The sequence below is a fragment of the Spodoptera frugiperda genome, chromosome 6 (genome assembly GCF_023101765.2).
Source record: "Spodoptera frugiperda isolate SF20-4 chromosome 6, AGI-APGP_CSIRO_Sfru_2.0, whole genome shotgun sequence".
In the NCBI taxonomy this organism is placed as follows: domain Eukaryota; kingdom Metazoa; phylum Arthropoda; class Insecta; order Lepidoptera; family Noctuidae; genus Spodoptera; species Spodoptera frugiperda.
In genome coordinates this window covers 8,706,580-8,731,870 of record NC_064217.1, presented here as the reverse complement: position 1 = coordinate 8,731,870, position 25,291 = coordinate 8,706,580, and the positions used below count along the sequence as shown (strand labels likewise).

The following is a 25,291-nucleotide window of genomic DNA, read 5'->3' as shown; positions in this document are numbered from 1 at the left end:
CAACCTGTATGCCTCCAAGTCTCAGAGCCGGCGACCGAGCGAGACAACGCGCGCTAGCGCATCTCGAAAATCGAATTTCTTTAAAACACGCGAAACAAATCGATAATAAATTTAATCGATATTTTAAGTGTTAGCTGCCAGTGTTTCTATGCAGTACTTATTCAATGTGATACAATAGTGCTGTGTTGTGATATTATTATGATATAATACTGACGAAAGAAAGATAAAAACAAATTGGATTTTGTGAGAAATAGACAAGTTTGCGTGGGACGATGTAAGTTCATGACCTTTTTGTTTTCTTTTGTAACTAAGAGTCTGAGATTTTTTTCTTATAGGAATATTTTAAGATGTCAACTTTAAGTGATATTTTCTTGTAATTTGTGTGATTGTGTTCAAATATTTCCATTAAGTGGCATTACCAAGTTGTTTAGGTACCTATTACAAGTTTTCTTGTGTTCATTACAGAGAAGTCAACATTAGAATTATACAATTTGAACGCAGAATTCATATGTTTTTATCATATTACTAACTTATAGAATTATTTTTAGATAGTTACCGTTCTATTCTAGAACACGAAAGAAGCGAAGACTTATCAAATATTTCTTCAAAAAACTCACGTTAAAACTGTTAGATATGAATTCGTGGAAGCTGTTATTCTTGTTTGGTGATACTTTATTTATGAGTACATCTAGTATTGGATTAATTAAAGATGGAACCAGTTCGTTGCCCTCTTGTTTTGGTTGTTGAATGTCGACTCAAACAGTAATCAAATGATAATTTTATGTATGATACCCTCAGTGTAATGGCGGCATTTCGTTTTATATTTTCATGTATAATATTAGTCTAATATTTTAATAGAATCTTTTTGATGAATATGGATTACTTTCTTTTGAGTGTGTCCTCTAAAATTGTGAGAAGACTTTTTTTATATGATGTCTAAAATAGTAATAGTATTTTTTATATTACAACGATGTTATAAAATAACAAAGAAGAACTAATAATTAACTTAAATAAACTTACTTCATTAATGATAAAAATACCAGTAATTTACGTATCTACTTACCACAGACTTACAAACAATTTTTTTAAGGGCGAAAAGTATCCAATGGCTTCTCCCGCCTTGGGCGAGGCGAAAGGGAGTGGCAGACTCTTACTGACTATAAACCACCCCGTTCCTTCTCCTGTTTTTCTAGCCGGAACTCCGGTAAACCCGCTAGGTATTCCGCAGCTCCGGAGTATCTACTTGCCTAACTATAAATGTTCGTTAAATATTTATCACCAATTTCCATATATTAAGCATTCATGTTGTTCTATTTTAAAATACATCGAAATATTTTAGGCGATTACGTTGGTAGTAGTTTTGTCATTCAAGACTTGGATGATATCATTCTTATATCCATCAATACTAATGTTTTAGACAATCACCTGTTAGGTCAGAATTAGTTGTATTGTATTGTTTCTACATAACTAAGTGTAAACATCATTGCCTAGAATAATTGAAGGTCATAGACATTATTTAGGTCGTAACTAAAGACGTACTTTATTCTTTAAACCAAATGTGAACTCACCATTAGGGTGCTTTTCTATTTTATATTAGGGAGACGTACTATACTAAATAGATGTAATATCTAATAGTGGCCACATACGTAGCGGTATACCTGAACGGTATACCGGAACTGACGGCTTGTGCAAGTATACCGGAGCGTGCAAGTCAGGAAACTTGTGCAAGATTTGTCACATACATAAGCTGCAAAACTATGTGACAGTTTCCACGATACGATACTAAGCTATGTAACTGTGCGAGTAAGATTCCCAGCTCGAGTATGCGATGTATGGATAGAAAGGAACTCATCGATATCACGCACCTTTCCATATAAAAAACATAGCTTAGCTGGGTCCATTTCCACCAGTGTTAAGCTATGTGTACCAAGTATCCTTAAATGGATATGAACTTATACTTCATCTGTTAATAATCCTGAGATAACGAGCTTAGTTAAAACAAATGACACATTAAATAACCCAATAACTCCTCAACTTTACCTAAGAATCTATTCCTATCAAAAAATAGCAAAGCAGTCGCAACTGAGACCATTTAACCAACCAATGTAAAAATCCAACATTAGTGTTTTTATTGGATGCTGTAAGGAATTTAATTGCTACAAAAACATAATGATGAACATTAGATTAAGGAAAATCCTAATATCGTGGGGTCATAAGAACTAATATTTAACCTTCAAAGTACATACGAGTATTATTTTATATTTAACATACACATGTATATACCAGTAACATACCTTTATGTCGTTGTCCCAGCTATGAGTCCTTTTGGACACCGCAAAAATACTTAATCTACTTACATAATTATATGTAACATTATTAATCATAACCCCTCGTCACTAAAAAAGTATTATTTAATATTAGTCTGTAGAGAATAAGGCATCGTATTCTTGCCTTAGGTTTAGCAAGTTTAAAGATTTTTCGATTTTAAATTTCTATGCACTAGTGGTCTAAGTATGTCACAAAGTTGCCATTTAGTGTTAGACAATTTGAAAACATTAGGTCTTTGTTGCTTCGGACTATTTTCTTTACAATATCCTATGTTGCACATTTGGCACACAATGAGCTAGCGTTTAGCGAAACACGACTTTATTGCTTTGTCATTAGGTTATTCTATACATATACTAAATGGGTTTGCCTAATTTAAGCATACGCAATATTCACAAACATGGCCAAGTTACGCCTACGTCGCTAGTAGGTACTGAAAAATTCTATCTTGAAAATTTATTGTAGGTAGGTAGTTAATTAAAAACCCTAACATTGAACCCAATGTACGTCCTTTTACTTGATAAGTACAAGTACATAATGCAGACTCATTCAGTACACAACGCAAACATATAGATACTATACTTATTACAAATCATGTCATAAAAGGGCTAAAAGTTGGTAAGCCTATTTACCTAGGATGAAAATCAAGTTACAGATTTGATTACTCCCGGAACAAATGCCGATTAAGTCTTTGACTGCCGACAGAAAACTGTTGAAGGCAAATCCTCCGCTTACGGCGGTCACCGGTGACCACCACGGTGTTCAATGTGTTAAACACCAGCACTTGTTATAGACATAGAAGTATTTTCGAGATAAGATTTGTCAATTTTTGAATGTTTAATCAGCTTATGTGTGGTCACACATCTGTCAACGATAATGTAGAAGCAAATCCTAGCGTAAAGAAAAACAAACATTGAGAATAGTAAAGACACAGTGAGTATTTCATACCGAGATAATTATAATAATTACTCACACTATTCTACACTTAGTGGCCATTACCCACATCTGTCGCACCTTGTATTAAAAATTATACAAAACCTTCAGTCGAGCCGTGCACAAGTTGATCTTGACCGGCTCTAACTGAAAATGGTTGCTTAGGGCTTATACACATGAGCAAAACATTGTTATTAGTAGATGCCACTGCAATCGTCCACGCATTGGCAGTAGTGACCGATGCATTGAAGACAGCTGGCAAAGTGAAGCTGGAAGAATAGTTAGTTGCTTGATTCAAATCTAAAAGAATTGTTAATTATAATGAATAAAAGTTGGTTGATGTGGAAAGACAAAAAGTTAACAATAATGAATAAAAGTTGGTTGATGCGGAAAGAACAGCTATCGTTAACACATCTATTGCTATAGATTCAAGTGACATCAGACACATGCAACAGCTAACTCTCGACTGCCTTGTTGGTCGAGTGGTCACAAGTGCGACTGCCGGACAAGAGGTCTCGGATTCGATTCCTGGTTTGGGCTAAATATTACTGAGTTTTTTCCGGTAATTAGATATTTTTTTTAGTGGCAGCACGGAGTCTGGAATTGTGCCCAGTATATGGCAATAGGCTCACCCCCTATTACATGGGACTTATAATACAATAAATGGTGAAATATGGATGTACATTGTATAGCGGCATTACTTGCCGTAATGTGCACCTCTGCCTACTCCTTCGGGGATAAAAGGCGTGACATTGCAACAGCTAATACCACTCATCAATGACTGCCCTTGACGCATTGATAGCCATGCACCAACAGGTGGCGACAGTTAATATGGCCACCTGTATCAGCCATTAATTTATTTCGAATATTTCTCAATGGCTGATCCGGAGCTGCGGACAACGTAAAAGGTTACCGGGGCTACGGCTCAAAGCAGGAGAAGGAACGGGGTGGTTTTTAGTCAGTAAGAGTCTGACACTCCCTCCCGCCTCACCCAAGGCGGGAGAAGTCATTGGATGATTTTCCCCCCTCAAAAAAAAAAAAAAAAAAAAAGCACGGAGTCTGGAGTTGTGCCCAGTAAATGGCGATAGGCTCACCCCATATTACATGGGACTTAAAACACAAATATTTAAAAATTGGGTGTACATTGTATAGCTATATACTTTGCAACAGCTAATAGTACTCATCGATGACTGAATCGCATTGATAGCCATCACCAACAGGTGGCGACAGATAATATGGCCACCTGTATCAGCCATTAACAAAATACCGCTCGTGTGTACGACCCTTTGTACTACGTCAGATATTTGTGATGGAAATTGCATGCACAGCTGCACTATGCATCGTGCATCACTGATATACCTAGAAGTTTGTAAAGGTTATATTTTATGCATTCAGCTCTCATAGTCCCTATGGTACGATTGTGAATAGCTATTTTAGTTTGCTGTTTCATTTGTAAGCCAAGGAACATTAGTAATTGTATGAGTATTGTTGTTGTTTGTTTTCCTGTCTACACTAGTAGCATGATTAAATATGTATGCTAAGTTGACATTCAGATAATTATTTGAATAATTAATTGATGTTTACTCTAAGTACTTAACAATTAATCTTTAATTTGTCATTGAATTGTCTTGTAGTCAATAAATAGTACAGTCTTTGACATCTCTTTTTTTTCTATTTAACAGTAAAAGTCCATGACCACCCTTCTGTTTCTTTTTCGTTTAAAAAACGTTGCCCCACTCCAGGATATTCTCCTGTGTCGTGGGTGCGTTAACAAACATATATAACCCTGACCCGAAACAATTGTGGATTTTTGGATCACACAAAGAGTTGCTCCGTGCGGGAATCGAACCCGCTACACGTTGCGCGAAAACCGGTTGTATATAGCCGTCTGTATAAACATACTATAAAAAAAATCCCTTGGTAGCCACTCTTCACAGCGAATGCTATAACAATAAAAAATACGAAATTGGAACTTCAAGCCACGCACAATTTTCCGCGCAGCAATAATAATTTCTAATCTCCAAAGCACACTCATAGGATACAAAATAAACGACCTAATTTTAATACAGCCAGCATTTTAATAGGCACTAAACATTATTAACAAAATGGTGCCTCAACCACGCTTACTTTTATGTCGCAATGGCTTATCAGACGAGTGTGCTCGTGCTCCAAATTGATGTAAATGGGACGGAAAGATTATCGAGCAAGTTTTACATTGTTATGTTAATAATATACCTTGGTTAGGTTATAAGAAAATGGCGTGTTTGTTCTTGTTTGTTCTTCAACACAAAAGCGATATGAGATGGTAAATTAAATAATTGCAAGTACCTAATACGTTGGTAGTGGTTGTCTGGTTGTATACGAAGAGTGAAAATTCAAACTCTGTGCTAATTACAGCCCTATTAGAACGGTGTAAGCGCTATTGTACCAACATGGATGCAAATGGGCTGTTATTGATGATGACGATGATCCAACGGCAAATAATCAAAAAGGAAAAATTACACTTTAATCAACAAAGAACGCAGAAACTCTTGACACTAGCGTTAAAAATTGTAGCAAATGTGCTACAAAACAGCTAAATAAAACAAATAAGAGTAAAAGAAACACTTGCACAACATACATAAACGGTTCGGAAGCCCAAAGAGCTTGTATAAACTGCAGTTTATTTTCGTATCGCCCTTTTAAATTTAAAACTGAAGTTGGTCTTTGAATCTTCAATGTGGCTAACAGAAATAAACTAAAGCTAGAAGATCAAAGACCACTTAGAGAGTCCAAATTCATTGGTGTTTGGTTTTTGATACATTTTTATAAATTGAGCTATATGATTGTTGCTCCGGAATTACGAACAACCTACGAAGTTACCGGGCACCGGCTTAAAGCAGGAGTACGAACGGGGTGGGTTTTAGTCAATAAGAGTATGACACTCCCTCTCGCCTCACCAAGGGAGCGAGAGAAGTCATTGGATGGTTTTCCCCACTCAAAAACAAAACTCATGTTTTTTTTGTGAGTATAAATGTGATACCGGCTAGAGTGATGGATATTTTGTATACTCTTTTATGGTTTCTTTTTTAACTCATCCACAAGAAGATGTCAATATGTCACTAAAGACTTTGGAGTAGTTGCTTACCCTTAAGCTAATCTTCTCAATTAGTGTAGAGAAAATTTAGAGGGTGCTACTAATCTTCCCTGTGATTAGTAGTTGATGGATTTATGTGCCCAAATTCTTATTTCGTCAACCAACTTTAAATCCGTAGCACAAAATCTACAAAGAAAATTAAAGCTTCAAAATTTTACAACAACTAGTACTTAAACCCAAATTCACATCTTAAGCATTTCATCGTATTACCAATGCTACAAAGCAGACGGTCTTAATCCAGGGATTGGCCCACTGCACCATTTTATCTCGAAAGTTCTCTGCAGAGAAAGAGTTACAAAACTAATTGCATTGAAACTGGGTCAAGATATTATGGACCTACCTACCTACGTATTAGAATTAAATATGGTCCTATACCTTTTAATGCTCACAATGTTGATTGGACGGAAGACACGTGTTGTGATTGCCTTTTATGTGGACCAGTTATTTTTAAACCAGGTGTCCAAATTTTTTTTTATGAGTGTAGTTTCCAATTCTTCCTTGCAACTGTCTTGATAGCTTGCCCAAGTTTTACAGTATAGATACCATTTCTTTAGTGACTGTTTAACATTTTCAGTATAATAAAACATGTCAGCTTCGTTATCATTATCATCGTTGTAAGCCTATGGTTATTGCCCAGCTGTATACGTTATCTTATGCTCATCTAGAAATCCTCAAGCATACATACAAGGATTTGGGTATGTCAATATACGTACTGTCATTTTATTGTAACTTTCGTGAGACATACTAAATTAATTATTATGTTATCGGCTTACTCACGTAACGTTTTGACGAGGAACTCGACTAGTTTCAAGCCATGCTAGAGGCTCATATTCATGACCCGATCATTTTGCGTCGACCCGAGAATCGAACCCAACACCTGCGCAGCCGCCGGCGAGCGAGTCTAACGAGCCAACATCGTCGCGCGCGCCGGATAGTACGCGCGATTCCAGGCAGAGGGCGCGATGGGCGCGTAGCTCGAATCGCCAGTAGCAGTGCGACAATCGCCGCGTCGTGTGTTGCGTAATGCTGCTCATGAATATGAGCCTCTAGCATGGCTTGAAACTAGTCGAGTTCCTCGTCAAAACGTTACGTGAGTAAGCCGATAACATAATAATTAATACGTACTGTCTTTATTATTACAGCGTTTTTGTTGAACTTGATTATCATAATTTCAAACTATGAAATTGCGTATTTAATGAAGTAGCCAGGACGAATTTGGTTCAATAACTTTCTTGAAAAATGTAACTAAAACCAGGGACTTACCTATCCTATTCTTGTCGCATAAAACCTATATAGAAAGGCCACCTTTTTGCATGTACTTACCTTTTTATAGCCGTTGCTCCCGACCTTGGCCCGTTCACCCGGTCTCTCTCCCTACTGCAACCTTTCCAGCGTTCAGCGAACCGTGCAGTCGCTTCCTCAACAACCATTATTTACGAAACCTTCAAACTCATTAAAAACATCTTTGTCAAAGGTCCAATTAAATTGGTCGTGAACTACAACGATTAGGTGCGGTGTACCTAAGTAACTGAAATAGCACATCGTGTTTTGATAGCAAACGTTTCGGTTGTGTGTTGTGTGCATGGACGGGTTTGTTTTGATTAGTTTTGTGTGTACGCGTATAAAACGCGCAGTGTATGGTGAACAATGAACTATTGTGTGTATTTGTCATAGTTCAAGTGACAATGTCTGAAGAGGCTACCTTTGGATCGTAAAGGTCAACTCAATTAAATTTTATGTCAAGTGAGTTACTCGAATATTTACGAATGAAAGTCTGATCTTAAAGATACCTTGACCTTTAATTTAATTCTGTTTCTTCTCAGAAATGAATATTACCATCATGACATTATTGTATTATAAAGTTTAGTACTTAAAAAATATTATTGCTATCAGCTAAATCTAGGTTTGTTTTGACCTCGAAAGGTGATTTTAACGTTCATTCAAAGATCAAATTGGAGTTTTAATAATATTTAACGATACATTTCACACAATTTGCTATACACCTTAAAATACCTACTTTAGGCCTGTTTTACTTACAAAAATAACCACCGTACTCACAGTCATTTAATAGTTACTTAACCCAATCCTTAGCAATTATTTTTAGAACTAAATAGTTACTAAGGAATGTTTTAAGTAATCATTAAATGTTACAGCACAGTAAGTGGTTCTCTTTATTTCTTATTTTTAGAATGAGGATTCTAGTCTTAGAGTGTGAGTAAGTCACATAAAACAATAACATAATTGAATTATGTTAAGAATAACAGTATTATCCTTAGTTAAAATCATGTAGATTTTCCTTTAATTAAAACAGGCATACAGAAAGAAAAACTAGTGAAATGTATGTGTATTTTATTCTATTATTTCTACGCAACCCTTTGAGGGAAACGGTTGTATTATAGAAAGGTGTATCATTTATCTTTTTTTTTCTTTTCAGATACACAGATGAAAAGATGACGAGGAAGTTTCTTTTCTGTTTCCCTTTAAGGGTGGGGAATATTATATTTGGATATATTGTAATAGTAAGTATTGCGTACCCATATTATATATTATTTACATTCTGCGACGCTACGAGGCTTTGTAGAGGAGTATTTTATATGAGATAAAAATGTTATATTTACGTGGGATTCCATTTAAAATTGGATTTGTAACTTATTACTGAGTACCTTGAGTTTAATATAGTTTGGCTACCGGTAAGCCTTTTCGCTTAGGTACAACTCTATAGAAGAGTTATGAGATTTTCGAAATTTATATTTATACCTATTTATTTATTTACTTAATTCAACAGTTACTACGCTAGACAACCAATTAACGGCCGAATTCAATAACCTATCTATTTGTAGATTTGCTTACTAGAGATACAATTTTGACATAAGCTCCATACAAATTGTATCAAAATTGTTTCTTACAATTACATCGTCTTCATCTAGTGCATGACATTAGTTTCTTTTCTCATTTCTTGGAAAATATTACAAAACATTACTGAATGTGGTAGTCTGTCTACCCCTTTAAGACATAAAAGACTTGTATTAAGTGTTTCAATCGTGCAACGAATCATTGACAAATGAAGCTCACATTCGAACAAGCGCCTGACGTAAATATGCAAATCGAAATTGTGTAGCGTAGCGTCGTCGCGTCCCGTAGCTTTACACTCGTGTTGTTGCTTTGCGGCTTTGCCTAAATTATTCTATCAGGCGTTCACCACAAGTACTTGTAGTTTCGAATTAGTCTAAGTGCTTTTTAGAGCTGTGATGCTTAGTTTCTCTTATAAGACGATTGTTATGATTGTTAACTGTGTGTCATATTAAAAAAAAAACTGCGTATTTTTAACTTACAAGGTATCTATTTATCACCTCTTTTAAATGTAAATGAAAACATCGTTAGATGTTCACAATTTAGGGATACTAAACATACTTCTAATTTATTATCCTAATCTGATTATCATTAAATTAATACAAAACTCATTTCTATTCCAGCTGATAGCAATAGCGACAGTGGCCTTTCATTTGTACCAGCTTGGCTTGAACGTGACCAACAACTATTTCGAGAAGGATGGAAAGTTCCGGAACTTCGACAATCTTGAGAGCATATTTGGATCCACAAAGGACTCACTGGAGAGGATAATCGTCCTTACATATTACCTCACGTATATTACGATAGGAATGCTGCTCTTCCTATTTGCTATTATGTTTACGGCAGGCGCTTATAAGGTAAGGAATCACATTACTCAGACCGTTATTATTATGTTGTCAACGAAAGGGTTTTGTGGGAGATGATGTCCTGAAATTATATAGTTGGATGAAGTTTTTGTATACCTACCTTTTCACGAACAAGATGTTATATTATATTGAACCGATAAAGATCACAACCTCACTGAAAACCAACGTGAAACAACGCTTGCGTGTTTCGTTGCGTGAGTGAGGTTACCGGAGCCCCAATTCACAATCCCCGATTGCCCAACAACCCTTAAATTCCTAACGTTCAAAACGCACTTGTAACGCCTCTCTTATTTCGGATATCAATGGGCGGCAGCGATTGCTTGCCATCAGGTGATTCGTCTGATCGTTTACCGGCTTATATCATAAAAAAATTTTGAATGTTTATTATACTTGCCTAATATTTGATTATCACACAAAACAAACGTTAAGCCACGCTTCATATGTGATTACACTAAACTAGAAAAAAAAATAACCTAGTTAACTTAGCCCAACATACAGCAATAGTAAACAAACATGGCAATACTTTCCCGCTCTGATATACAATCTTTTTACTTAAAAGGAGAAACAAAGTAACCGTTTAATATCCCCGTAGAGATGGTATCGATATTTATTCAAGATTAATTCAGATAAAATTGAATAATACATTCAGAAATATCGAACTGAGAAAGCGTCTCGAGAAAACTCTTTGTGATTTTATAAATATGCTGCCGACTGCCGACTGCCAAGTTATTGTTTATGTGAATCTAATATACTTTTTACATTGTTTCCATTATCTTTGGTAAAAATCTAGTTATATTCTTCTCCGTTGCAAATGTAACTGTCGGACTTCAAATTTAAGGTTGAAATTCAAATGAATGAACTATAGTTTTACCGATTAAACAGATTTGTTTGTTTATTCTTTAAGAAACGTTGCCACACTCTAGGATTTTCTCCTGTGTCGTGGGTACGTTTACGAACTACAAGTTTAAATGCACATGACACCCAGACACGAAACAACAATTTGTGGACCACACAAAGAGTTGTTCAGTGTGGGAATCGAACCAGTTGCCCAGCCACCGCAACAACCGTGCAGTCAAATACCTAAAAATATGTTGCTAGCTAGCTCTCTAGCTAATTGTAGATACCTAAGTAATTAAAAAGATGTTAACTCAACTTCACAATCGATTAATCACAATAGCTTTATGCCAATCGATCCAGGAAACTTTATTCGATTCACAATCGTCATTGCAATATGTGACGTGCGGCCAATCTGTGACGTAATTCTATTGAACTTTTTTGTATCGTGTCGCGATGCACAGATACGATATCATTCAGCCAATAACGTCAATAGATGCAGGACAGTTCTGTATTGCGTTGTTACGCAATACGATATATTGATTGGAGAACTCAATATCTGGGTAAAATTGTATTAAAGAAGGCTGTAATTTATTGAATATAAATCAATGAGACAAGCAATACGATACATTATGATGCATGTGTATAGTATCATAGCTAAACAGTAAAGTGTAAGCATTAAATTATCATAGCTAGATAGAGACTGCCCCATTGGTCGACTAGTCGCAAGTGCGACTGCTGGACGAGAGGTCTTAGGTTCGATTTCCGGGTCGGGCAAAGCACTACTGGGCTTTTTTGGGATTTTTTAAAATTTCTGAGTAGTAACATGGAGTCTGGAATTGTGCCCAATATTTGGCAATAGGCTCACCCCCTATTACATGGGACTTCTAACACAAATGGTGAAAAGTGGGAGTATAGTAACCTAACCAAATAAGGCCTATGCCCCAATAAAGCCTATTTTGAAAATTTCCCTCTTCCCGATTTCAAATGGTCGCCAAAGTTTGTAAAAGTGCGTATGCACATTACTTAACTAATTTGAGCACAGCAAGCAACCCGTGCCGCGATTATGTTGGAACCTACAGTCGAAAACAATCACGACGTGGAGCGCACTTTAGTTTTTATAAAATTCGAGAAGCGTAAACTGTTAGTATTTTTATATTTATCAGTATACGACGTGCCGTGATTTGTCTGTATGACAATTATACATTTAGCCATCTCCTCACATAAGTGAAATAGCTATAATATCGGTGTATTTCATATAATCGTTGTTTTGTTTACCTATGTGCCATGCCCTAATAAAGCCTACAAAAAAACGTGTAGGCCTTATTACGGCATAGTCGTTTTTCAGTAATATCATAGAAAACGGATTACCAGCTTATGTTAAAAGGAAAGCCAATGGATTTTGCAAAAGATGGAAATCGCTGTTAAAATGGTAGAAAGGGGTAAACGGGGTGAATAAATACAGAAAAGGGGTGAATGGATATCGGGAAATTCTTCATAGTATCTATTCAACCCTTGAAATCTGTTCATCCTGTTTTACCTGGTATGCTGCTGCAGCCAGATATAACTTCCCAAGAAGTACGCACTATCTAAAGAATGGTTCGACTACTCAAAAGCTAGGTCGGTCGCTAAATTGGCTAAAGAACAAGAAGTTGTTCTCATTCTTTTGACTGATGCTGGGGTGCCGATGAGTTCAAAGATGTTACATGGGTATTACATGATGAGAAACTCATAAAGTCTGATCTCTAATAACCAAAAGTCATTAATAGGATCTCATTAGATTTAATAAAAGAAGTGACAAAGTTTTGTATTAATTAATAGGTTGAATATTTACTTGTTTTTATTTAGGCCTTATTGAGACATAGGGTTCCCAATAAGGCCAAAGTGACCTTTGAGCTATTTGTGTTAATAAAAGTGTATTTCTTGTTTTTAAAGCCATTTTGTTTTGAATATTACAAAGTTTATTAAATAAATATAAGATTTTGAAATTATCAGCGCATTTTCATTTTAAACCTACGAGCTAGGCGGTAATAAAAATAAGGTAGGCCTTATTTGGTTAGGTTACCTTACATTGTATAGCGGCATTACGTACCGTATTGTGCAATTCTGCTTACCCCTTCGAGTATAAAAAGCGTGTCGTTACATACGTACGTTGCATGTCATAACTAATCTGATTTATCTTTATTTTGTAATGAATCAGATTAATGCCTAATTAAATACACTCTCGAATCAACTAACACTAAATCACCTGCCAATATCTTACATAATCTCACCGATAAATGAAATAACTCAACATCACGAACAAATTAAATAATTAAAGCAACAAATTGAAATAAATTAAAAGCTACAAAGATTAGTTTCCACAGATTTTCTACAATTAACTTTTGATCAAATACTTTCGTTTGAAATTGGTGTTACGAAACAAGCCTAATTGATATCGGTGTAGTTTATACTTTTGCAATAAATTCGAATAGAAAGAAGGAAAAGAAATCAATCAAATTATATGGCGCCATTTTTATTACTCATTCAAATTATTGACATTACGTAACTTTTTTTGAGGGGGGAAAATCATCCAATGACTTCTTCCGCCTTGGGCGATGCGAGAAGGAATGTCAGAGTCTTACCGAATAAAAACCACCCCGTTCCTACTCCTGCTTTTTGAGCCAGAACCCCGGTAACCTGTTAGGTAGTCCACAGCTCCGTCGGCTACGACTTATAATATGAATTAATTGCTGCTAATTTGACCAAAATCAACGTGACTCAACTGCGACTAACATGGAAAATCTAAGCGTTATAATTCAACTTTTAAAGCATGAATTGTTATAAGACTTGTGCATAATACCTGATCAAAACCTACCCTATTAAGAGGACCCGAGCTGCGGACTGCCTAGCAGTTAACGGGCTGATTTTTAGTTAGTAAGAATCTGACACTCGTTCTCGCCTCACCCAAGCCGGGAAAAGTCATTGGATGATATTCTCCCCTCATAAAAAACCCTCTTAAGAGGAAGTTTGTTTTGATTTTAATTATCCCCACGCTTGGAAGTGGCACAGTGACAGTGGGAGACCAGCCAGTAACCAGTGGTAGTTAGGTCAATAAAACTTAAGAGGACGCTTGATACCCATCCCTTGATTGTCGGTAATAGTTTGAAGTCATACTCAATTCCTGATAAGAATCAAGAAAAATATATTTTTAATCTTCCCTCTGATACAGAGAATGCAAACAATAAATCCGTCTCTTGTATACAGTTGTTCACAAAACTTATACCTTTGTAAGCTACATCAAAATATTTTTCTACTACAGAATAGTACTTTGTAGAACTTTGTCAGTCTAACTAGAAGCCAGCACAATTTGCTATACCAAAATGACAGAATTCTTTAAAAGACTTTCAACTTTATACTTTAGTGATAAGGTTGAAAATTATTTATACAACTTTGTCTACTTGAGATATCGGGATGTGCTGGTCTTTTACAGAGTATCCTTTTAACGTTGAATAGTTAATTAGAACACGGTACTACTTTTAACGGCTTTGACAGAAACCAGGAAGACACTTTGTACGTAAAGTGAATTTTAATGATATGCTTTTGTTTGTAGTTATTTAGTTTTATATGTTGTTTATACCCTGTATATATTTTTATCATAATAACACCCGGAGCTGCGAACTGCCTAGCGGGTTACCGGGGCTCTGGGTCAAAAACCAGTATTAGGAACGGGGTAGTTTTTAGTCAGTAAGAGTCTGACACTCCGTATCGCCTCGCCCAAGCCGGGAGAAGTCATTGGATGATTGCCTCAAAACAAAAATTATATCATTCAAATCGTATTCGAAAAATTGCACGAAATAATGTTTTGTAATAGTTTTAGGACATCTTCATCCAATTCTATTCGTAGATAGTATACAAATACGTTAACATTTTTGTTCTCATTTACCTTATGTAATTTATCTTATTCCTTTTTGCAGGCGAACCATTGTTTGGTGACAACATTCTTCGTGTACAGCTTCTTCCACCTCTTCTTCTCAGTAATACTAATCATCTGGGAAGCCCTGACTGCTGGCTGGATACAGCTGGGATTGGTTGCCCTGTTTGACTGTGAGTACCTTTACAACCTTATATATTAATGGAAATTTTAAACTATTAGGTTAATATCATCATCATTCATGGTCTCCCTCAGGGCACTAAACTTTTCACCAATCATTATTAGTTAGCTTTTTGGGACAAGGCCGACACAACCTTTCAAAACCGCTGTAACTCCTGTATACCAGAATAAAACCACTGCAACTTCTGTACGTCAGGATCCATAGTAGATACAACCATGAAAACACCGTAACACTAAAGCATAAGTTAACTGTAAAATTAGGAGAAATAAATATAACTAAGGACTAATCAAATAGCATAAGTAATATGATAGACTTTACGAAAACGAAAACGCAAGAAGAATCGTCTTTAAGAGTTAAAGTCATCTTTTAAGTGGGTAGTATCCATTATAATTATTATAAGAAATGGGCCACCTTACCTTATATGAAATAAGTCACGAAAAAATATGTCATGTCTTCATTCATGTTATATGTAGGGAAGTTCGTAGGGTCAGCTAGTAACATAATAAATAACAGTTTCTAATTTATCCAATTAAATGACATTGGCATGTCTATGTATCCTCATTCAATTAGTGTTAGTATAATTGATATATGGATATAGGATTCAATTATTTCATTATCGTTCTTCTATATGAATGGAAGTTTTTAGTTAAAAAATAGTTCAACCTTGATAAAGACAGATTGATAAAGACCAGATTGTCGTAACTTGTACATTTTCATTAAATAAATCTAATAAAAAATCTCGATCTCATAGTTAAGCCAATAACGGGTTAGTAACCAGACCGCCAAAAAAATGAATTCCCATACACTATAGGTACTTACAATACTGGGAGCTCCGGGGTAAGTCTATTAGAGTACCCGGTGCCGACTTACAGGTGGTGAGGTTTCCCATCGGGGTGGTTTTAGTGAGGTACAAATCCCCCATGCCCTAATCTTTTATCCGCAGAAAGCTAGGTCACCTTTTGAAGGTTTCGAAAAAGATCGTCAATAGCTAAATCATAATAAATCTTCATTCTATTCCCACTCTTTTGAGCAGCGTCTTCTTACAATCAAATTGGTATTATAGACAGGTACTTCTTTTAGATGCAATTCTCAAATCCATAAAAATTCATTTCCTATCCGATCCGATTTGAAAATTTCCAATAGCTGTGAAATGAATGGGCTTTTTCTCCAGTTTTTTCTTATTACAATCATAACGAACTGGGTATTAGTACCGTAAAACATGGCAACTTTACCATATTTTGGAACAAAAATCGAAATATATTTTTAACCATAAGACGCATAGAAACCAAAACTATATATTTAGAATGGTAGTCTATCTGGCTCACTTTACTGTAATCGTCATTATATACAAAGGCTTACTTTAGCCGTAGTAAAGAAAAAACAACATGGGTAAAGATACCGAATTTTTGGCAACTTTACCTACGCGCCGTATTCATCGTGTATTGCATATTAAAGAGTTGTTGAGGTACAGAGGGCTTCATCTAGGACCTCTTCGTATTATAATGCAAACAGTATGAGGAAATCTATAAAGATAACGGCTACACAGACAGTCGGGATAGTTGCCACGGGTTTCATCGTAATTTACATACAAATAATTTGTTACGCTCAGGGTTGTCAAAAAAGGAGGAAATTTTTTATGACATGTATATGTTAAAAAAAAATTATAAACCTTAAACCTAAAGTAAAAAAAAAAAACGCATCAATTTAGAACATAAATTTGTTTAATTCAGTGAAAATTACCTATTTTAATAAAACAAAAATATTTAAACTTAAACGTAAGCTACTATTTCGCTTAAAATAAAATGGTACGGATTACCTAACATATTTTGAATGATGATGATAACTTTAATTAAAATAAATATTATCTTCATCATTCAAAAGGACAAATTCTTTCGGATTTTCCGATATTTGCAGTAATTCTATAGATTTGACTATACAATCTTCAGGCAGATGTTTATCTTCATCCGGCTTTTTAGGCGTAATAAACTTAAAATTACCATTTTTGTTACGTATTAGTTTATAATAGGAAACAGAATAATTTTTTTTGTATCTATTGATATTCTTGATAATACCGATATAATATTTCCATTTCCGGGAATAATATTTAGCCAAAATTGTGTCTCCTTCATCCCATTCAACTCTATTTTCCTCGACATAAAATTTTCTAGGCATTAGATTTTCCTTGTCCTGCAAAACTCCTTTGGCGGTCTTCTTGGTTTCTCTTTGATCTGGTTCAAACTTACCACATAACATTTTTTTACCTGACTTTTCCGGAAGTTCCTCATTAAATTTCTCGAAACTGACGTTTTTAACTTTCCCTTGGTATGTATCCTTATTCAATTGATCCTTACAGATATTTTCATCTTCAATAATATCTTGACAGTTTTCTATGTCTTCAAGTTCTTCTAGATCCCTTTTAATAATTTCTTTAAATATATTGTCTTCCAGTTCGTCAACTCTTTTTTTTGTATCTAAGTCAACCGCGTCATTTTCTTCAATAACTTGTATGTCACTGTCATCTAATTCACACCATTCTGTGTTAGAATCATTGTATTTACTTTTTTTTGCATCTAAGTCAACCGCGTCATTTTCTTCAATAACATGTATGTCACTGTCATCTAATTCACACCATTCTGTTTTAGAATCATTGTATTTACTTTTTTTTGCATCTAAGTCAACCGCGTCATTTTCTTCAATAACATGTATGTCACTGTCATCTAATTCACACCATTCTGTTTTAGAATCATAGTGTTTACTGGATTCAATGCTATTTTCTATAGTAGTTGATCCAATCAAAACTTTTTTGAATCTATTAGCTGGATTTTGGGTCTTCTTTTTAAAGTGTTTCTTACGAGAAAGCTTGCGTTGCTTATTTTGTTTTACTGCTGCAGCGGCTTTGCTTTCTACAATTGAATGTTCAATATTGGGTTCTCCATCATCGCTCAAACTACCACAGATATGAACTTGTATTTCAGATATTTTTCCACTGCTGTGTTCGATTTTTGCATTATATTTACTTTCTTCATCGAATGACATCTGTATCAAATTTTCATTGTTCATTGGTGCCAGTTTATGTAAATTTTTCTTTGTCTGTTTTGTCTTGTTTAGGTTAATTTGATTGAGGTCTGATGTTGTGATGGATTTTCCCGGTTGGACATTTAGTTTTTTGTTTCTTTGTCTTTTCATTTCATTCGGTTTTCTAGTTTCCTTAAGGTAATCCAGCAATGTGCTGTCCACAGAAAAACTTGGCTCATCTGGAAGAAATTCAGGAATTCTTTTGTAAACTTTTTGAGGGTTGAACGGCATTATACCTGTTGCTTTGAATCCACTGACGATGTTTTCAGTTTTGTTCATATTTACCTCATGCATTACTTTTGTAAGAAGAACCGGGAAATGGGATTTATTAAAACCTGCTTGCTGTGGATTTTCATATTTATACGAGGTTAAAATTTGACGCCATACTTTTTTCAAGGGCCCGAAAAAGGCAACATCCAGTGGCTGAGTTAAGTGAGTTGAATTTGTTGGCAATAACACAAAGCGAATGTTATATTTTTCACACAATTCAATCACTTCCACATTGATATGACTAGAAAGATTATCGCCAATGATTACTTTGGGTCCTTCCAATTTCCGTGCCCATGTTAGAATTATTGTGTTAAACCAGTCAAAAAATGTTGCTGAATCAAACCAACCACTTTTGGTTCGGTTAAAGCGAGCATGCTCGGGTCCTCCGTCGATCCAATGGAACCACAAGCTTTCTGATTTGTACACAACATAAGGAGGTAGTACTTGTCCGTCAGCTGTAGCTGCAAACATAACCGATATACTGCCTTTTGTACTATTCATTACGCGTTCGGGGTATTTAACGCCACGGCGAAATATACACTTTACCGACCCGGGATCATCGCTAAAATTCGTCTCGTCGTAGTTCAAAACGTGACTGGGAGGCACATTTTGTAACACAAATTCTAGGTTATTAAAATATTGTTCAAATTCCAATTTCGTTCTTTCCGCTCTTGCCCTTTTAATATTTTGAACTGCTCTTAAACTAAGTTTATCATAGTGACGCTCAATAAAATTCTTCGCCCACCATTCTCCAGGCAGTTTTTCATTGAATGTATCCATTTTGCCATTTTTTTTTTAATACTCATAAACGACTACTCTTAGATCTAACTGTGTCAACGGAGCACCATATTCAGAGGCCACAATAAGGACTTTGACAAACTTTAACTCTTCATTTGGTGTCAGTTTGAATGGTGGTCCAGGTTTATCGGTGTGAGTTTTTGTTAATTTTTTGTCAATTGTCCTGCGTGGTATTCCAAAATTCTTTTCGGCTTCGTAAGATGTCATTTTTTTTGACTTTACTATCTCCAAAGCTAATTTCAACATATCTTTCGTATAATTTTTATATGGCCTAGCTCCGAGTTTTCTCCGGTTTCTTTTTAAGGGGGCCATTTCGGCTCTGAAACAAAACATATTAAATAAATCTAAAGCCCACATGCGCGCAAACCCAATATAACTTATCATTCAGGATATTCACTATTATGCTGTGAAAGGGCATAACCCATTTTGGTTCGAATTCGAGAGTGCCGGCCAAGATGAAAAAATATTAATACGTTAGCACTTGACCCCATAAGCATTTTTTATTATGGCACGACCCAGCTCCAGATCGAAGAGCAGGAGTAGGATCAGGGTAGTTTTTAGTCAGTAACAGTCTGACATTTCCTCCCACCTCACTCAAGGCGGGAGAAACCATTGGATGATTTAACCCACATCAAAAAAAAAAAAGAAAAACTGAGCGGTTCGTTTATCCGGTATCCATTGTATGGCGGTAAACGGCAGCTACCTGGATGTTCCTATTCAATCTATAACCCTTTATTGTTACAATAATGTTCCCGAAAATGTACGCAAAATGGTATATTTAAACCCTGGATAAAACCGAAGTTATTGGTTCCACAGTTTTGGTGCCATAATAAAAAATGCTTAAGGGGTCAAGTACTAACGTATTATCATATTTTTTCATCGTGGCCGGCACTTTCGAATTTGGACCAAAATTGTACTAAACGTGGGGCATATTTTAGGTATTAGAAAATGGTTACAAACATACAAACACTTATGCTTTATTTAGTGCCAACCCTAACTGTAGGCAAAGTTGCCACGAAGTAGGCCGTGGCAACTTTACCTAACCTGTACCAACATTACCGAAGCGATTATTTGTCAATAAATTAAAGAAAAAGCAACTGCGATATTACAACAGTAATCCCAACTATATTATACATAATATATTAAAATTTCACTCACCTGTGACTTATAATTAGGGCTCTGTAAGTACAATTTTGCAACAATTTACTTTTTGCACGTTTTCACACATTACATTGTGACAGCCATTACTGACATAATAGCAGTGCTGCCTCTATGTAAAATATGATAAATGTTGCCTTATAATGTCTAAAAAATACTACTATTAAAAAAAACAATTGTAGTAGGTAGATTTTTTAGATAAATGAGTTTGTACCGAATACCTATAGTATGGTAAAGTTGCCAAGGGCTTGGTAAAGTTGCCATGTTTTACCGGTACCTATCTACTTTTGTGAAATAATTTAAGTAGAGATATTTAATAATTGGACTAACTGCGTTTGCGATTTTTAATAATATTGGCTGATTTGTTAACCAGACACATTAGTGCATGTGAACATATGCAGATGCCATATAGCGTGAGTCAAATATTTACCAAACAGTATGTATACGAGTATAAAAGCTGAACATGAGAACTTTGGACTGCGTTACTATGTACAATTTCGAATGTGTCACTGTGGTTCACTACCCGTGAGGTCGCGGTATCACTCCGCTCGAACCGGCCCATTTGTGCCAAAGCATGGCTCTCCCGTACACGAAAATAACACGCCATTTAACTCGATCTTCAGCCCTTCTCATACTACCATTGCTTCCTATCGTCACTCCACCAGTTTAATTCTCCACTACTCTCCCTCTATTAAATAACCAACTTTTAGTACAATGAAACTGTAGAAAAAAGCTGTTTCACGTTAAACGTCTAACGAATCATTTAACCGTTATAGAGTAGCATGGATAGTTAACCCTATTCACTTCCTCGGGTACAAACTGCCGGATACACGGCGTGCGGTAATAAAGTTAATTGTTCATTCCATGCAGGTATATTACTACGTGTAGAGAATAAAATTATCAAGCTTCCTACCCATGAAATGTTTAAACTAATTTTGAGATAGAGGTATAATTAAATTAGTAATTAAAGAAACATGATTTTGAGATATCTCCTATAAATGGCACGTACGATACTTTATGTGAAGACATAAAATACTTATAATTAACACTGAATATGATATAGATGTTTGTAGTGTGACACCTCGCCCTTTATGTAGCTATAGCATAAGTATATTAGTAGTTTACAGTGTAAACTCGAACACATCACTCACCACATCAATAGCCTATAAGTGGCCACTACTGACCAAAGGCCTCTTCTTTCACGCCTTGGGTGAGGCTAGAGGAAGTGTTAGACTCTTACTTACTAAAAACCGCCCTATTCCTACTTCTGCCCTTCGAGCCGAATCCCCGGTAAACCCGCTAGGTAGTCCGCAGCTCCGGATCAATGCAATATCTTAGCCTTCATATTTCATATCAAATTTTGAACTGTACTAACCTAACCAAGAAGGATTTAATCAAGATATCTTCGCCAATAACTACGCTTGCAAGATAATTAAATTAATATATTATTCTGTTTGTTCCAGTGCTCCTCATAGTTTGCCTGTTCAGCGTCAAATATTTGATGGAAGCAATCCGAACAGGGAACATCTACTGCCGGCCAGGAGAAGTTTACTATAAATACTAATTTATTACTAAACAATAAGACCCAATATTCTTTAAACAAGTCACAAGTACAGTGGAGTAAATGTAAGAAGAAGTTGTAGATTTGTTATTTGATTTTGATACTTATTTACAGATCTGATTAAGTAGGTACTTACTCATTACTTAGCTTGTGAGGTCGATGACCCTGTAAATCATAGGACACTATTTCTTGTACTTTATTTTGTCTCAATTAAAATACTAGTATTAAGATTTATTTTATGCCTCAGTTATAAGCATAAGATACTCCTATTAAAAACGTTTTTGTTTGTTCTGCCAATGGCTTCGCCCGCGATCCCGTGGGATAAAAAGTCAGATCATACCCTATCTCTATAACAAATTTCATCAAAATCCGTTAAGTAGTTTCGGCATGGTTGACGAACAAACATCTAAACACATTTATAGAACATTTTAGCGCGATTATATTAGCTTCTTTCGAATAATGACCCATTCCAAACGTGCCACTTAAACTAGCTGAATTCATCACTTAATGTTAAAACCATGTGCCCAAATTTAGTGTTTAATACTTCATTAGCTATCCCCTAACTGTATACATACCGTTAGTAACATGAAAGTAAAGCATCTCGTGGAAGTCACATTTGTATCTATGTATGTCATCTAATCAATCTTCGCAATCTAAGTTTAAAAATATAATAATTTTCTGAATATGAAAATTAAACATCTATTTTTGTCCGTCAGTTAGGTAATGAAAAAATATTAGACATGTATTTTTTTTATTTTGTCGTATAAGATTTAAATCAAATATCATCGAAAGTATTTGTTTCCGTAACAAAACAAAATACGTGACAAAAATCAATGTAATAATGTTTTAAAATACTCTGTAAGACGGACATTAAAATAAAAATTAGCAATTTATCCTATTGTTGTAAATTTTGATCCCTCTGTCTGTGTCTAGAGAACACAATGTCATCTTATTTTATTTTTGTCTGAAATGGATGTCATAGAATATTGATATAACATGTTATAGATTTAATATCTATGAGCTTAAAGTTACAATTGTTAATGTAGCTATAAAAAAACATCTTGATTTTTAACGCAGTTGTAAAGGTACTGGGCTATAAGGCACTCGGAATAATAAATATCAAATAATATTCAAGTTAAAAAAAAACACATTTAATTTATTAAATAAAAAACACAACACAAGAAATCACAACAGTCTTACATAGTCTATTTGAGATGTTTATGTAAAAAAAAAACATATTTTACAAAAACTGGTTTAACAATCATACGCATAATATAGCTCAAAACATTCCAATATCACATATTCATCAATCAATCAATCAATCAAAATAAATTATTTAATAAATAGTCAATAAATAATGTTACGTAAACTAAAAGATCTATCGATATTTATATAATAATAAATTGTCTAATTGAGAATCTGCTGGTGTTCTTATTTCTCTTCTCCTTCGTTTCCCTAACATCATGGGGACTACCATGGCCATGGTAGCTGGCACCATGCCCGCTCCCACAGCAGCTAACAGCGTCGAGCTGTCCGGAGACACGTTTGAAACAATCTTCCTCTTCACAAGCCTATTCTTATTCACAACAGGCCTAAACTGAGTCATAGCAACCTCCAAGTCATTCTTCTTATCCATGTCCCTTTTAGATTCTTCAACAGTTTGGAAACTCTTTTCTACTTCCAACATACCTCCATGCGAAGTTGTCATATTAGTGCGGGCTTTGTCCACCGGTAATACAGTCAGTGCTACAGCCTGGTGTGACGTCATAGTCGATACATCTGCGCGATCGTCAGCTGGAGGATTCAAAGATCTTTGGCGTTTCTTATTACGGTATCCTTTAGTTGTTGATAACAAAACCCACTGGCCATCTCCGTGCGGTGGCCTAGAAATGCGATCATTTTCATATTCGGGACCTCCAGCATACACTACTTGAGTGGGACGCCTGAAAGGACGCTTCTGCGATGAACCCGAAGATTGATGAAGAGCCTCGTACTCATAGGGATAATTCACGGGTCGCTGATCAGTCACTACAGAATCGGACATACCGTAATACACTGACTCGTCATCGGAATAATTTTCATGGTGATCACAATTTGGCTTATGAGGGCGTCGTCCCTCATCAGGAGCCCAAGATGATGGATAACTTGCTTGCTGAGGCTTCGTCCATGACGGCTTTGATGGGATTTCCTGCTCATATTCTGGCGGTAAGTGCAATTTGTTATTCATATAACTAGGTCGACTAGACGATGGTTTTTTATGCGGCATGTAGTTATAATTACTTCCAGAATCTTGACTGGATGAAAATCTGTCATCATTGTGGAATCTATCATCGCTAGGAAACCTGTCGTCATTAGAAAACCGATCGTCATTATGAAATCTGTCGTCACTTGGAAATCTGTCATTACTGGGAAATCTGTTTTCATCGTCATTCCAGTGACTTGGTTTTTGTTTTTTAACGTTAGGTTTCCATTTTGATATTTTACTTGTAGACCAAGCGACCGGCTCCAGTGTGACCCATCCATCTTTGTCGTCGAAAGGATGTTTATGTTGTTTGACTTTTAACCGATTCCATGTAGTGTATACTTTGCCATTTCCATCTTCTTCGTTTTTGTCACTGTTCATTGAAGAAAAGCGATCTGCTTTAATTTTATCCTTTTTAAGTTTGGCAGCAAGAGCGGATATTGCTTGAAGTCGGTCCTGAGGTAAGTCACCATAATCTTTGAGTTTTTCTGCTGTTAGTATGTAATCATCTAATGCATCCTCTTCTTCACTGTTGAAGCCATCTTGACAAGAAGGTCCGTAACATCTCGGGCGATTTTCATCAAAGTCATGAACAATATGGGTCATGAGATTCTTTATTTCAGCATCATCTTTGTCATTGTGTTCAAAGTGCATATCTTCCCATTTATCATCACGATTTGTGGAATCTTGTGCTTTTTCTATAATAGTGATCGGATCCTTTCCAGGCACTTCCAGTTGGTACGTTTTGATTTTTTTCTCATATTTCTCTAACTGCGTCGGGTCATCAGAGTTCGCAAGCGCAAGGGTATATACGCAAAAAACAAATAGTTGCACTGTTATTTTCATCGTGTTTATTTTCACTTTCGTCGGTTCGCGTGTCGGCGCGCGGGCAAGGCGCGCTAGTACTGAGCGCTGGCGACCGCCGCAGCCCACTGATATAGTTTTGATTGTGGATGCACACTAACCCTCCCTGCGCTCTAATGCAATGCTGATTCAGTTCGGTCACGACGAATGAGCGAGATAATTATGTGGCGATTGTCGTTTGCCGGCGACTATCTTAATTGACTATCGCGACTCTCAGGGCCGTGACCCGAGCACGGGTGAAACCGTTTTTCATTTTATGGGATATTTTCTCCACGGATAATAGGA

The 25,291-nt window shown here is 35.8% G+C and overlaps 3 protein-coding genes across 5 annotated transcripts; 1 reads left to right on the top strand and 2 right to left on the bottom strand.

Annotated features, from left to right (window-relative positions):
• LOC118268006 (uncharacterized) lies at nt 1-23,318 on the top strand. Of its 3 annotated transcripts, none has more exons than XM_035582279.2 (5): nt 1-274; nt 8,829-8,913; nt 9,868-10,101; nt 14,901-15,030; nt 21,803-23,318. In XM_035582279.2, exons 2-5 carry the CDS (start codon nt 8,845-8,847, stop codon nt 21,901-21,903), a joined length of 534 nt encoding a protein of 177 aa, XP_035438172.1. In that variant the 5' UTR covers nt 1-274; nt 8,829-8,844; the 3' UTR covers nt 21,904-23,318. The 3 variants fall into 3 exon arrangements, with proteins under 3 accessions (XP_035438172.1, XP_050550091.1, XP_035438173.1); XM_050694134.1 differs by lacking the exon at nt 1-274 and adding an exon at nt 7,262-7,484; XM_035582280.2 differs by lacking the exon at nt 1-274 and adding an exon at nt 7,874-8,137.
• LOC126910740 (uncharacterized) lies at nt 15,068-21,761 on the bottom strand. Its single transcript, XM_050694133.1, has 2 exons — nt 20,340-21,761; nt 15,068-19,500 (listed from the first exon to the last, which is right to left on the bottom strand). The coding sequence occupies exon 2, from the start codon at nt 19,161-19,163 to the stop codon at nt 16,884-16,886; it is 2,280 nt and encodes a 759-aa protein (XP_050550090.1). The 5' UTR covers nt 19,164-19,500; nt 20,340-21,761; the 3' UTR covers nt 15,068-16,883.
• LOC118268003 (uncharacterized) lies at nt 23,124-25,125 on the bottom strand. The gene has a single exon (XM_035582272.2). It carries the CDS (start codon nt 24,986-24,988, stop codon nt 23,279-23,281), a length of 1,710 nt encoding a protein of 569 aa, XP_035438165.2. The 5' UTR covers nt 24,989-25,125; the 3' UTR covers nt 23,124-23,278.
• Between the last annotated feature and the right edge of the window lie 166 nt (nt 25,126-25,291).